The sequence below is a fragment of the Hippoglossus stenolepis genome, chromosome 18 (assembly GCF_022539355.2).
Source record: "Hippoglossus stenolepis isolate QCI-W04-F060 chromosome 18, HSTE1.2, whole genome shotgun sequence".
In the NCBI taxonomy this organism is placed as follows: domain Eukaryota; kingdom Metazoa; phylum Chordata; class Actinopteri; order Pleuronectiformes; family Pleuronectidae; genus Hippoglossus; species Hippoglossus stenolepis.
In genome coordinates this window covers 14529038-14543691 of record NC_061500.1, presented here as the reverse complement: position 1 = coordinate 14543691, position 14654 = coordinate 14529038, and the positions used below count along the sequence as shown (strand labels likewise).

Sequence of the window (14654 nt, the reverse complement as noted above, 5' to 3'; positions counted from 1 at the left end):
CTTACATCATTTAGAGATTATTAGCTAACCTTATAATTACCTTTTTATACATAAGCTCTGGCCTGACACGTACCTACATACTCTCTTATTCTTTAGGGTTGAAAATATATCTTGATTTGTCGATCAAAAACAAAAATTTAAACAATTTAACAATTGCCTCAGTAATTTATCAAGGAACATTTTCAAAATAGTACTCTCAAACATCATAATAAGAATTTTCCACTTTTCTGTTCTCAGTAAAGCCAACGAACTTTTAGCCCTTGTTTGTTGGTTAGATAAAACAAATCTGTTGAATTTAACCTTAGACTTTGTTCATTCTGGCAATTTTATTTACTTATTCACAAATGAATTGCTCGTAAAAGAATAGATGGTTGCAGCTGTACGTTTTTTGTCATCTTCAGATTTAATGTTAATTTGAACCAGTATTAAAAAGGCTACATCATTTCCTCATGAACACACCCCCACACTCCATGGATCAAATTGGGCAGGATCAGAACGTTTATTTTGAAAGGGGTGAGCGGACGTCCCTCTCGTGAATGTGTCCGTCTTGACCCGGGTGCCGTGGCCCGTTGTGTCCGCTCAGTGTCGGAGAACAGGAGCATCGCCCGGCAGCGGCAGCCTCTCTGGCCCGGATACACATATTTATTTTTTTCATTTTCCTGGATTCAAACAACGCGGAAAAATGCCTGCCAGTCAAAACGTCCAAGGTGAAGACCAAACATTGAGTGTGTATTTAGCTGCGTGCAGCACCGCTAGCTTAGAACTGAGGCTGTACAATGGAGCATCAGAGGCCGACCGGCGGCTCCAGGCTCAGACAAGCTCGTGTCGCTGTAAACAAGCTGGGTGTTGAAATAACTGTTTTTTCTTCCAGGAGGGAAAACCTTCGGAGTGCTGAAGGAGCAGCAGAGGCAGAAGCTGGAGGAAATCAACAAGGTAGGAGACCGACTTCATTAACCCGCCTCCAGCGTCTCTAACGCCTCCTCGGGGGGGGGATTTGAATCCCAGGAGCACACTTGACTCGGCATTGGCCTTGTTCGTGAACGCAGCATCAGTGATTCACCCTTTAACTGCAGCCAGGTGTATGTGCTTTAACAGGGCTGTGGTTAACCAGCTTCCCAAAATGCCTCACACTCACACGCACACGTGTACTGCAGTGATGCTCCTGGTGCATTTTTATTGATTTCCCCCTCAGGCTCGTGTCACGACTTGTTGCTGTCACCCACACATACACACACCCCTCTCTGATCACACTGACCTGCAGCTCATCTAAACGCATGAACTGAGTCAAAGTGGTTAACTGGTGTTTACGATGCCCCCCCTCAGATCACAGGTGTCTGAATGAGCCCTTTGTCTCACAGCAGGCCGCGTTCCGTCAGATGACTCCGCAGCAGCAGCTCCCACACACGATCTGGATGTCTCCATGTGCGTGCGTGTGTGTGTGTGCGTGTCTGTGTGTCTAATCTGTGTTTCCCTCCCTTGGCCTCTGCTGCCCGCTGCGGCCACATGGGAAACCAGGTCGCTGCAAGAGATCAGCCCGGAGCTCATGTGACGCCTCGTTTCCAAAACACTCTCTGCTCCACGCGTTCAGATTCACATTGTGTCGATATCTTTCATTCGTGCTTTTACAGAACTGATTCCCACATTCCTTTAGGGAGGTATAGGGCTAAAAGTAACAGCCATACTGTGATGAAATGCAGGGGGGGGTTGTCATCTCTTCTGTTTGCATCAGTGGATCCAGTGGGAATGAAGCTGTGGATCCCAGCACTGATTTGTGTCTGAGGCTGGTTATTCAGCAATGGATATTTCTTCTCATAAATTCCTCAACACTGAGTAACCAGCAGTACATTTTGATCAAGCAAGAAACGACTAAAACCCACTGGTTCCTGCTTCACTTATACAAATGTGTCAGAGTTTCTGAATTTTCTATCATAGAATCCTTTTAAACATCAGCTCGGCCTTTCCGGTGATTTGTGATGGACACCACATGTTCACCATTTCCCGACCTGGGAGCCCATCGGCTATCGTCAGATGAAGATTTAGCCTCTGGGCGCAATGGCCAATACGTTGGGGCTTCCAGTGCAGACAGTGGATATCTTTAGCTCTCCACACAGACTGTTTACCTGCAGGCAACCAAAGCCTGTTTAACTGTGATTGGTCAAACTAGAAACAACAACCAGAAGCCTTCTGACCCCCAAATCTTGTCCCTGGACGCCATATCCTGCACATTCACATATAGAATCTGTGGAAAGAGATTAAAAATGTCTTCACATTTTGTGGACCAAACAACTACTTGATTTAGCGAGAAAAAACAATTGGTTTGCACGGATAACTGTACTAGAGTTCACCAATATATCGCGTGTTATTGGGCTCATTTCAGATGTATTGTTATTGGTGGTCATGCCAGCCAATAAGTGTCAAGGAATTAAACTACATCAGTGCTATAGCCCCACACCTACACAACATTTCATGGAAATCAGTTGAGTAGTTTTTATGTAATCTTGTAAATAAACAAACAAACAAACAAATGGACAGGGGCGAGGCAGGTAATGAAGGGAACGTTTATTTGTGGTATAAGTTGTCAACCCGTGATCTCAAAAACTAAAGATACATTAGTTCATTGCTACTGGAGAACTGCAATGTTCGTTACGTTATACAGCAACGTTATCACTTTCCTTTTCCAAGTTAGTTTCTGAAATGTTTAATGTAACTAAATGTAACTGAAGACATCAATATGGATGGTGAAAATGTATTTAATACATTTTCCAATGTTTATTGCTGTTTTGCTGAATAATTAATAATTTTGCACATAAAATACGTCCAAACTCTGACTCTTCAGCTGAGGATAAACAATGTTTGACCTCTGAAATATTCTTTGATACAGACAGAGGGTTCATGCTTTGTAATACTTGGCCCTGCACTTGTTCAAACCTCCTCACATTCTTGGACACACACAGTGAGGGGGGAAAGGACATTCCTGTGCGTGCAGAGGCTGAGGCAGTGAATGTGCAGTGTGAGTCAGGTGTCCCTGATACACGTCCGGCCGCTGTGTTTATCCTTTTCACCCTTAATTACGAGCCGGGCCGAGACGCCGAGGTCAGCGTGGAGAAAACCTCCCTCTCTGTTCTGACCGGAGCTGGATCCCATCACGGCAGATTGCGTCATTATAATTTCATCAGGACAACTCCCGCCTGCAGGCTCTTTCCACTGCTTTGCACCCTTGTGAGGTGTTCCACTTAATGATCACTCTGATAAGTAATTACAGTCCAGGGGGGGGGAACATGATAAGATTATGAGTCATCACTCTCAAGTAGATTTTGACACATTTGACGGGACACTATCATCTTAAAGTCTGTAAAGCTGTAATTTGTGTGTGGGCCTCTTCCCTCTTTGATGCTGTAGAGCCTGCTGGGATTCCTCCGGGAAATTAAGAAATGGGCTCAGGATGTTTAAAGGAGTTTCAGTTTCATTTAAAGCCTGTAAAAGTTGTTTTTCTGATCATTTTATTCATCCTCCTCTCCCTCCTGCAGGAATACATGGAAGACCAGAAATACAGGGATGAAGAAGACCTGGCTGAAAAATTGGAAGGTCTCAAAAGTAAGAAAATGTAGTCCTCCTCTTAAAAAGTACCTGCTGGTACGTGGTTGTTTTAAAGCTGTTTTCAGACATGAACTCCGAAGGATGTCCGCACAATTGGCTCCGGACCTTCTCCGGAGTTTGCCTTGCACACATTAGCAAGGCAGCAGGAGATTCTCTTCTCAGACACATCTTCAACAACACAGAAATCTCTGGAGCTGTGGCAGGACATGACGTATATAGCTAAGGAGATCACATGTTTTTGTTTACAGAACATTGACACCAGCGTTAGTCCTTTGCCACATCTTGGTGTCTCCTACGTGTGCGGAGATATTTGTATTCTTTTTGTTTTTTCAAAAACATCACATCAGCTCATTCGGACATTCTCCGGAGTTCTCACTAGGGGACTGGTCGGAGAAACTCCAGAGAAAGTCTGGAGCCTCTCACTTGGACATTTGTGTTTTCACATGCGCGAGAATCAAGTGTGCAGTTCATGTCTGAAATCAGCTTTATGGAGGGTGTGTTCCTTTTTCCTGGCTTTTGTCTTACCATCAGTGTTTATATATTTGTTGGCAGTCTGCAGACACCAACATAAGTCTTCAGCATTTTTTTCTCTGTGGGAAAGACGGACTGCTGAGATTTCTAAGAGGCTTTCAAAGCCAAGTCCTCAGCGGCCTCGGAGGAATGTGCCGTGGGCGTTCCTCAGCTTGTTGTTACAATATTCCCAACTTTGCTCAGACTCAAACCTCCTGGGGATAGAAGAAACGGCCGCTGGAGCTTATTAGAATACAATTGCGTGATTTACCAAAGCACTCCTCCCCATCAGATATTACATGTGCGGTTTGCTCTGGGTGCACGCGGTTGTGTTTCCTTTTTCTGTTGATGGCAGTTTTATATCTGCAATATAGAGCTGTTTATTCTAACGGGGGGCATATGTCTTGAAATGAGAAATATGCTCCACTGTCCTACTTACTGTCTGTGCTTGCTGGAGGAAATGGAGCAGATATGCATAATCTGAGCGGGGACCCGACACCGAGGTCCTGGGAGTATTGCTGCTTTATTTATTTTTATCTCTTTTCCCGCCTGTTTCCATACTGTCCTAGTGACCCAGAGGTCATCATCTAAACCACCAATCAAATCACGTTAATGCAACTCGTAGCTGAAGGATAAAAAAAAACATTTCCTCTGTTAATGTTCACATGAAGCCTGCAGCAAGTTTCTTGTTCGTTGTTTGTGCATGATTTGATTCATTAGAATTTTCTTTGTGTTGTTATTTATCACAACATGGATGCTTGTCTCTACATTAAGCTTTGAGTGTAAAATTATGGGAGAATTTTTTCCAAAAACCAGGGTTTCCTACAGCAGGCCCCACCTTACCTGAAATAAAGAGAGCTTCCACTGATTGAAGAAATTATTACATTTGTATGGAATATATTATTTAACTTATGAATCCTGCATTTGCAGAGTATTTGCCCGGTTTATTAGGTACAACGTGAACGGTAAAATCTACCGTTATGAAGGTTTTTAATGTTCAGTTCTTGTTAATGTTTTAAAGAGGTAATGATTAAACTTTATGGACATTTTAGAGGATGCACTGTTGTTTACTTCTACTTTTATAGTGTTGTTCTACTGTAACAACAACGCCATTTAACATAATGCAGTATCATTTTATAGTTCTACGTCTGTAACTGTGAAAACGATGATAAAGTTGAACAGGTTGTAGCCCCTGTTTATAAATAATTAACTTGCCTCATGTGATTGGTTTCTTTCTAATATTCTAGGACATATAGCGTGAATGTAGATGGCACGGTGGTACAGTGGTTAGCACTTTGACCTCACAGCGTCCGGCTTCTTCCCACAAAGACATGAAGCTGAGGTTAATTGAAAACTGAGTGTGAATGGTTGATTACTATTAAATTACATTACATGTCATTTAGCTGACGCTTTTATCCAAAGCGACTTCCAATTAATGGAGGGATTTGTAAATGACGATCTATCTCGTCCAATGTGAGCTGGGCCTGTCTCCCTGCGGCCGTCAATTCAATTGATGAGTTGGACTTTCATTGCACACGTTTATTCATGTAGCACATTTAACATCTGCTGAAGGTGCTTTATAGCTCAGTAACTACACAGGAATACACTGCTTTTCTTAAAATGTTCGTCTCCAGACAGACAGGAAACGGAACAGAAATCACATTGTTTCTTGAATGAAGAGAAGCCTAATAGTGAAACTGTTATCTGCCCTTTCAAGGATGTGAAATTCTTCGCTTATCATCCCCTTCAACTACTTTATCAGCCGGTTTCTATTTTAACTATGGAACACCCCTTCAAATGATCGGGTTGCCTCCAAAGAGGTTTTATGGACAAACTCAGATTAAACCACTGACCTCCTTATCAATGTGTATGAATAATGTCAGCAGAAAATGTCTGGCGCTTCCTAACTTGTTGATGTTGTCTCAGTCGTCTCGTCACATCAGTCATCGAGGGAATGTGGGTCCGGAGGAAATTCTGAAGACTCGAGTTTTGTTTAGCTGAGTCTTTCTCTGTGGCTGCAGATGATCAACAGGCTGCGCTACGACAAGTGGCCCACTCAAGAACTATGTGTTTGTGTGTTTGTGTGTGTGCGCGCGTGTGTGTGTGAGGCCCACTCCTCAGAGTTTACGAACAGTGTTGGTATTGTCCTGTCCCATTCCCAATAGGCTCCCACAGTTCCCTCTCGCTCTCTCCCTCCTTCCCAACACACACACAGAGCTCCCATTGTGGGACAGAAATAGCAAGTGTAATCAGACTAAAGAGGTCTTCTGGAAAACAGAGAATGGTGAGATTTAGGGAAAGGCGGGAAAATGTCTGTCTTTTGGTCTTTCATAACAGTAGCATCTTCATTATGAGCTTTTATAAATTACAGTATTTGATGTTTACATTTTAAATCGTTTTGCGGTTTTAAATTGACTTTGATCGTACAATACGACAGGTGGTAACCCTTTGGAGTCTTATTTGTACAAATTACATCATAAAGGGCAATAACATTAAAATCAGGGCTAGGGTTCAATCGTTGCACACGATAACAACACTGCTTATAACATTTTTAGCTAACCTTTAAAAGTCATGAATTAATATCTTAGCAAAACCCAATTGACATTAAAGGAATAGTTCCACATGCTTACACGCGCTCTTAACTCCCAGGAGTTTCTGATGTCTCCTTTGTGTCTTTAAGTCCAGTATGTTGATATACTTTGTCAAAGTGAAACATTTATTCTCTGATCATATAGGAAATGCTTTTGCTGAAAAAAAAGATACTAAAAAAACAAAATGAATGTGCTATAAAAAGGCAAAATAAAAGACCATTCAAAAACACACAAAATAGCCGAGGACTCCAAAGGGTTGAGAGTTAGTGGAGAAGATCGATGCAACTCATGTGTCTGACCAGCTGTGTGGTTGGTTTCAACCCTTGGGTAGAGCTGGGCTGCTGGTTTCCCCTGATTCCAGTCTCATGGCTCCAGCTTTATAATTACTGGATTAATATGAGATTAGTACTGATTATCTCTTCTGGAGCAAACGTTTTCTTAATGCTTTATGGATCTACATATTCTCTACATCGTGATAATAAAAAGTGGCCGCAGGTTGCGTTTCAACCCGGCGCTTTGCTGCATGTCTTCCCCACTCACCCCTTTCACTCTTAGAATTGGTCCAATTAATAAAGATAAGAAAGAACAAAGTGCCGACTATGACTAATTGTGTGTTTTAATAAGCATCGGTGGCTTGTCTGTGTTTAACCTGACGAGCAGAATCAGATTTAATTTGACATTGTGATTTGTGAGGGTCTGAATTCTGACATTTTCCCATTTTCAGCCCCAGAATCTTTGTTTTCCTTCCTGATTCCTCTGTCTAAACTTACAGTTTCCTTTAACCTTCTCGGACCCTCTCGCTCTTCATCTGTCTCTGATGTCAGCCTCACCCAGCTGCTCTCCAACAGACACGCAAAACACACACTCGGGAGAACACACACCTGTCATTGTCATCTGCTTGTGCCTTTCCTTCAGACAGTGCAGCTGTCAGCAGCGTAAGTCAGGGAGATCAGTGGACAGTGTGTTTTGCTGACATGTTCGTAGCCAGCTGGAACTTGTGTTTATGAAAATGTTAAAGTAGTTGAGTTGTGTGAGTGTGTCAGACAGGAAGATGATGAGTGTGAATACCAGTGTTGGTAATCATCTCCCGTGTGTGTTTGCTTTGCAGATAAATATGCTGAGTTTGACCTGAACGACCAAGGAGACATTGGTGAGTAATGTCACCGCTAAAGCACCAACTGCACCCCAGATAACAACTGTCAGCGGACCTGTGTGTGCTGTTGACACGAGGGAACAGTAATTAATACTGTGTGTGTATTGTCTGAGCGGTGTGAGCACAGGGTTAGAGCGGGCTCGTGTGTCTTGTCCGCGTCCTGAATGTAAAGTGAGACCTCACTGTACGCCAGTGTGAGAGGACTGAGCAGATGTGAGGCGAACTGAAGTCAACGATCAGACAGGAGATGTGGCTTCTGTCTGCAGCTACTGGATGAATTGCATTGAATTCGGTAGAGATACTGAAATATCCCAACATTTTCTCAATGGATTGCCGGGAAATTTGATACGAACATGCATGTAGAAGAGACAGATTGTAAAAAACAACAATGGTCTAAATTGAGCCAGCAGAGACTGAGAGATTCAGATTTTTAATCCCTAATATGAGTCATACCCCAAAGCTGTCTTTTCCCATAATGCAACTCTCAAGCCTTTCAATTGAACCTCCCTGTCTCTTAAATGCTTCCATATTTCAAATCCTACAAAAGTTCAGGGTTGAAGCCCAAGTTGAGATAACCCTGATGACATGAAAGATTAGAGCCACATAATTTCAGGGGTCGAGTACTTCTCCTTTTAATGAATAAACTTAACTTCATGTGTTAAATCGGTGTGCCTCATTAAAATACTTAATATATACGAAAGTAAGTATTTAGATGATGTTGCGGTTTCTTTCTGTTTTTAAGTAAAACAATTTTTAAGGCATGGTCACACATGCGCAAATGCAGGCAAATGTTCATAGAAGAAAAAGTTCACCAAAGTCGCTTGCTCAGATTGGAAGTGAACTGAAGGTGAGGGCTCACCACTGCTACAACTGCGTATGTGTGGCCATGCACGTTCTGATCTGACTGACTCGTGCGTCTCGTCTCAGAGCTGATGGGTCTGAAGCGGATGATGGAGAAGCTGGGGGTGCCCAAGACCCACCTGGAGTTGAAAAAGATGATCGTGGAAGTGACGGGCGGCAGCAGCAACACCATCAACTACAGGGACTTTGTCAAGATGATGCTGGGCAAGCGTTCAGCTGTGCTCAAACTGTGAGTACACCACCTCTGTGCATGTGTGTGTCATTTTATACACTTAGTCATTAAACCATCTGCTGACACATGTCCACATGTCTGAGAGAGAGAGAGAGGATGTGAATCATGTGCTGTGTCGGCCAATTGTTTCATCCAGCAGCAGGGGGTGTGGGGGATGACTAACGATGATGTAACCACCCACATGCTACTTTAGTCGTTAATCGCCATGGCAACAAAACCCATCTCTGTAGCTTATCTATAGACAACCCCTCCTTATCTTTAGCTGGGATCATGTGCTTAGATCACTGATTATAGGCTGAGTAACCACTGACAAGCAGGTAGCGCTCACTAGAACAAAATTCTTCTTGTACCATACATTTTTTTTAATTAGAATATAGGACTAGATGGTGAATATCAATGTACGTTTGAAGGTCTTCTGCACAAATTAAGTTACCGACTACCAGTAGATCTTAGCAGGTGTTAGCGGCCACCAGCGGATGTGAGGGACATAACCTCAGTTGTGCACGTTAGCGCCCTCAAGGGTCGTGGCCTTGTAATCAACAATACAGGCCGAACTTCAGGGTACGCGGAGGCTGAAGGTAAATCCGACTGGCTACTGGCTTGTATGGCAGCACTATGGCTCGCTCAGTAGATCAGGACATCATAACCTCTGTGCCTTTTTAAACTAAACACTGTCCCATATCAGAACATAGGACAAGACGGAGAATATCTCTTGTACGTTCTACCGCTACTTCAAATATAATAAAAAAAATGTCGATGACCCCTCGAGGATAAGGTGACACACAGTAATTAAGGCCGTTTTTAAAATGGTTGGTATAGCTGGTGTAAGCCTTTTTTAAAGCAGTCTTGCTCCGGGTCACGCTGCAGGAGCCCGAGTGTATTGGCTGCTGCATTTCAACTCTGCTGGATTAGGCTGGCTAGACCATTCAGTAGATAAATCTCATAATCCCAGAAACACCCAGCGGAGAGAAAATTCATAACTCTTCCGCCTTTGCCCTCGACCATTTCTCGAAAGTGTGTCCCATAGTCCCACCGCCGCTATTTATACATGTCACGCTCTCTCCCTGGCTAAGGTGTCCGCTCGGTAGATCATTGCTGAAGCTGAAATCTCATCTTGATAACATTAATTCTGGTGCACACACGTTTCATCAGTGCGGTGAAAACTTTAGTTTCGCTATGCAAATGGTTTCAGATTTAAGAAATTATTAACATGAGCGACGTCTCTGTTTAAATTGTATGGCAGTGAGCTTCTATGTGATCTAGTGAATTGACATGGGCTTTCATAAGGGGACTGTTGGGTCTTGGCCTTGGACCATTCTAGTTTTAATGTTGCTGTGTATATTCTTTAATCTGATTGGGAAAAAAAAAACACATGGTCACATTATATTTACTTCCTACAATTACTATATTGCTGTCTCTTAATACTTTTTGCTTTTCCAAAACTCGTGGCAGCCTACTGCCCCCTGCACTCTGATAACTACAACTCTGTCCCGTGCTGCTGTGTTTGTCTCTCACGGGAGGAGAGGAGGAGGAGGAGGGGAGGGAGAGACGAGGAGAACAAAACCGCTTTAGAGCAGTGTTATTCAAAGCATTTGGCAGGAAAACAATTGTTTTTAGTTGCAATTAGAGTGAAATGATTGAGGTCAGGCTGCACAATTTGGATCATGTTGTGAAAGCTCTTTGAATGAAGTCACTATCAGTGCAATACAAGTGCGAAGGAATACGCAGTCAGTCATGCTAGATGTTTTTACGGTCAAGTAGCACTAGCTGTGATTAATCTTTCTTGATAAAACTGTTATTTTTTAGGTTTTACATAAACCAAAAGTCCACTTTTTGCTTTGAAACTCCATAAAGCAGGATTATGTTTTAAATTAGATTATCACAGCGTCCTTTCCTGACTTATTTCTACTGAGTGCATGTGTGGGCTTGTGTGTATTTTGGTCAGACTTTCACACAGTAACCAGATTAAGTCACTCAATCACTTTATCTATTGCGCTCTTCTGTTTACATAGGGCTGATTACCCTAGTTTGGCGATACGCGCAAATCCTAATCACTTTCGATGTATTTCAAATCTTTAATCCACATATTTCAAGTTATCCACAAAAACAAGACATTTAACCTTTCACTGGCTTAGTGGGTGAAGCAGTGGTAGCTGATTGATGTCTGTCAGGGGGGTTGACTGGACCGACTTCACTCAGCTTTGTGGCGCGGAGGAGGTGTCGGCAGTGCGAAGAGATCGGCTGCCAGAGAGATGTGTCAGAGTTTGAGTTGCCGAGTGCCGGTTTCGTCGTCGGGATCATTGCTCCTTATGGGCTTAGCGGAGCTTTGCGGAGTTTTCCAAAAAAGGAAATTAAAGACAGGCATTCGCTCTGAATAGCTTCTGTCAGATCCTTCACTCCACTGTGAGCGGACTAAATCACCATTCCTCTCCGTCCCTTTGTGGTTTCCCTTCATTCCTCTCACTTAACAGCTCAGATAGTTCATACGCAGTCTGTAACTGTGGCTCTCTGTATCCTCCAGGATCTGATCGCGCCCCCCTCACACATACACATCCTGCTTCTATTGCTCACACGTCTCTTCTTTTACTCTTTACTTTGATGTCCTCCAGCCTCCGGGTCCATGTTTACTTTTTGTTTTCTGTATGCCTTTCTCCATTGTTCGGAAGCTTCTATAATTACATAATGTTTAAATATTCTCAGCTAAAAGTTTTTTGTAGATTGACAGGAAATTTACTGTTAGTTTGTGATGTTTCAGTGGGTTGTAGTTTTTTCTCAGCTATACTAATATATAAGCATGTTTTATTAGCATGAAACTACAAACAAGACCGATATGGAACTGATAGATACTTTTACACTCGTCACTGTTGGAAAGACTATGGATACATAATGTCTGTAGTTTGCGAGGCATATTAAGGGTTATTATGCGTCACCTTATCAATTGTAGTTGATATAGGTTTTAATTTCATTCATTATGGTCATAAAAGTCCATGTAAGTTGGACTGTTGGACTATAAGTTGGTGTATTTGCTGTCTAGTAATGATACAAGGTGATTTCATATGATATCAACCTGGGTTACCACTGCAGAGATACTGTACACTGCATCAAAACTGATATTCAACCAGATGCATCAAAGCTGATTTTCAACCAGATGCACCAAAACAACGGACTCATATGTCCCAAGCAGCTCCAGCAACACCCTTCCCCAAAAATGCCCCAGCAACCTGACCCTCTGAACATTTGTACTTGAATTTTTTATTTTAATTATTTAGTTAATATTACTAAAATAGAAATTGTTTAAGTTCTGTGTACTATGATAAGGAACTAGGTTGAAGTTTTGATGTGCAGTACCACATATAGTGCTGCCAGAACAGCTTCAATGTGCCTTGACATTGATTCTGTGAGGGGCTCTGTTGAAGCAAAATACAAACACATCAGATCTTAGTTTCAGGTAACTCTACACTAATGAAAATCTACTGTGTCATGTAATATGAGTATGAAACTCAATTCCTGCCTGTGGTTCCCCTTAAATCCTTCACACCGGTCCTTTTGAAAAGTCACAAATATTGATAAGTATTGTATATTTTTAATTGTTACCATTGTTTTCAACTTCGATTTGTTTTTTCCATTTCCTGATTCCTCTCTCTGCAGAGTCCTGGTTTTTGAAGACAAAGCCAACGGCGCCGCCTGCAAGCCAGATGGACCCCCTCCGAAGCGGGACATCTCTAGCCTGCCTTAAGTGTAGCTGTCAGTCTTGGGACTGCTTGTGGAGCAGAGGGACCATCGGCGGTTGCCTGGAATTGAACCGTTGTCATAACATGTGGAGTGTTGTGTTAGTGTGGGACCAGTGATTGAAGAGGTTATTTTTGTGAATAATGTGCAAGGTGTCTGTTATTTGGAAGACTGAGACCACAACTCACTAAACAATGTTTGACTGTGAATATAATTATCATCCTTTTTTCCCCCCTTAATTACAATGTAGCATCTATAGTTGTTTGTGTAATCTGCTTGATAAATTAAATTTTGTAGTATGTGTTTCATGGTTATATTTTAAGGGAAGACTAAAAAAAAAATTTCTCCAGATGTCATCGTTCTTTCGCTCCCTCCTTCCTCGTTTCTTTGTTTCGTTTTCTGGAACGCACTTCATTTCAACAATGTGAGAGAAGGATGCATTTTTGGAGAAGCACAAGGAAAACCAAGCAGTTCTTCCAACCCATTTTTTGCACTGTCCTCTGTGGTCTTGAATGGATTCCTGCCGGGCTAATCATAGTCAGCGTCTCACTTTAGATCGGGTGCCAGAGATTACAGGCCCAGCCCATTTCCTCTGGGTCACAGTCACTGGCCCCTCGAGCCCAAATACTGATCTGGAATCAGTTGAGAAGGTTAACGTGGCCACCTCATGATCTGAAAATCATTTTTTAAAAAGATGCGTATTGAATATTTACTTGCACTAGCTGAGAAACACAAATTAGCGATCATGCTGGGACTTTCAGTTTCCGTATGTGGCTGGAAGTCGACTCCCTTTTACATCTGTAGGGTTAAGCACATGTTAGATTTGGAAGGAGTGTGATTTACAGGCGCACACACACGAGCAGAACAAATGTACATATACACTCCACACAGTACAATCATATTCTTTCCAAGTGCCTCAACATGCAGATACTGTAGAGCTTAAACACAGATTGAAAAAGGAGGGAGTGCACACAGGTGTTCAGTTCAAGCAGTCTTCTTATGTCTTTGACAGTTACAACGTTATTTGTCGGACTATAATGTTTATTCTTTCCACGTCATTTTGAGTGCGTGACATACATGTGGTGGATTGTTGTGCAGTTTCTTTGCTTTCCCTTCTTTTTCTGTAAATTTTTTTTTATGTCACTACATCGTTTAACCTGCTCATTTGGTGATTTGACTCCTAAGTTCATCTTATATTTGTCTTTCAACTCATATACTATCTTTCTTCATTTGTTCCCATCCATTCTCTCCATCTCTCTCTGTTCAACTGGGTTCATTGTCCTGTGAATTCTGTATTTTGTGCCTCAATGTTTTGTCTCTCCAGTCTAAAGCGTCCCCCCCCCCCCCTACACTCTATTTACTGTGAATTTGCTACTTGTAGTAGTTTTAACACACATAACATGTTTTAAAGTATTTTTGTCATTTTCAGTCTTGTAGGTAGATGACTCTCGTGTTGTTAAGGTGCACATTGTCTGCAGACACCAAAGGAATTAAAATTCTTGTAACACTGGCGACGTGCTTAGTTCTGCATCGTTTGTCGCAGTAAAACCGAAGTAACTTCATGTTTGGGTGAAAAATGTCAGGTACTAAACACATGTCTATTGTGCTTATAGCAGATTCCACACTACATTGAGAGGGACTAGATGCAGTAAGGTTATGTACTGTAGCCTCTTGTCTTGTATAGAAGGGTGAGATTGGCCATCAAGCTGCAGGGTTTTTAATAAGATCCCCTTGCAGCACATTTGCCTTGATACAACCTTTTGCATTCTTCATTTTGCAGGTCAGCAACTATGACACTCATCCAGTTCTTTCATATAAAGATATAGCGTGTGTGAGAAAATCCGGCTGTAACTCCTATGTGGAGGTTTTCATTCCATATTTGTTTTACTCTTGTCATCAAATTTTCATGTTGTGTAATGTACGTGCAGCTGTATGCATTCACACTCTGAAGCAATAAAGTGGTTTTTCATGAAAAAGTAAA

At 42.2% G+C, this 14654-nt stretch overlaps 1 protein-coding gene across 1 annotated transcript; it reads left to right on the top strand.

Moving 5' to 3' along the window:
• Positions 1–527: 527 nt before the first annotated feature.
• On the top strand, positions 528–14654 carry aif1l (allograft inflammatory factor 1-like). Its single transcript, XM_035184764.2, has 6 exons — positions 528–707; positions 872–933; positions 3528–3594; positions 7807–7848; positions 8779–8941; positions 12593–14654. The coding sequence occupies exons 1-6, from the start codon at positions 683–685 to the stop codon at positions 12678–12680; spliced, it is 447 nt and encodes a 148-aa protein (XP_035040655.1). The 5' UTR covers positions 528–682; the 3' UTR covers positions 12681–14654.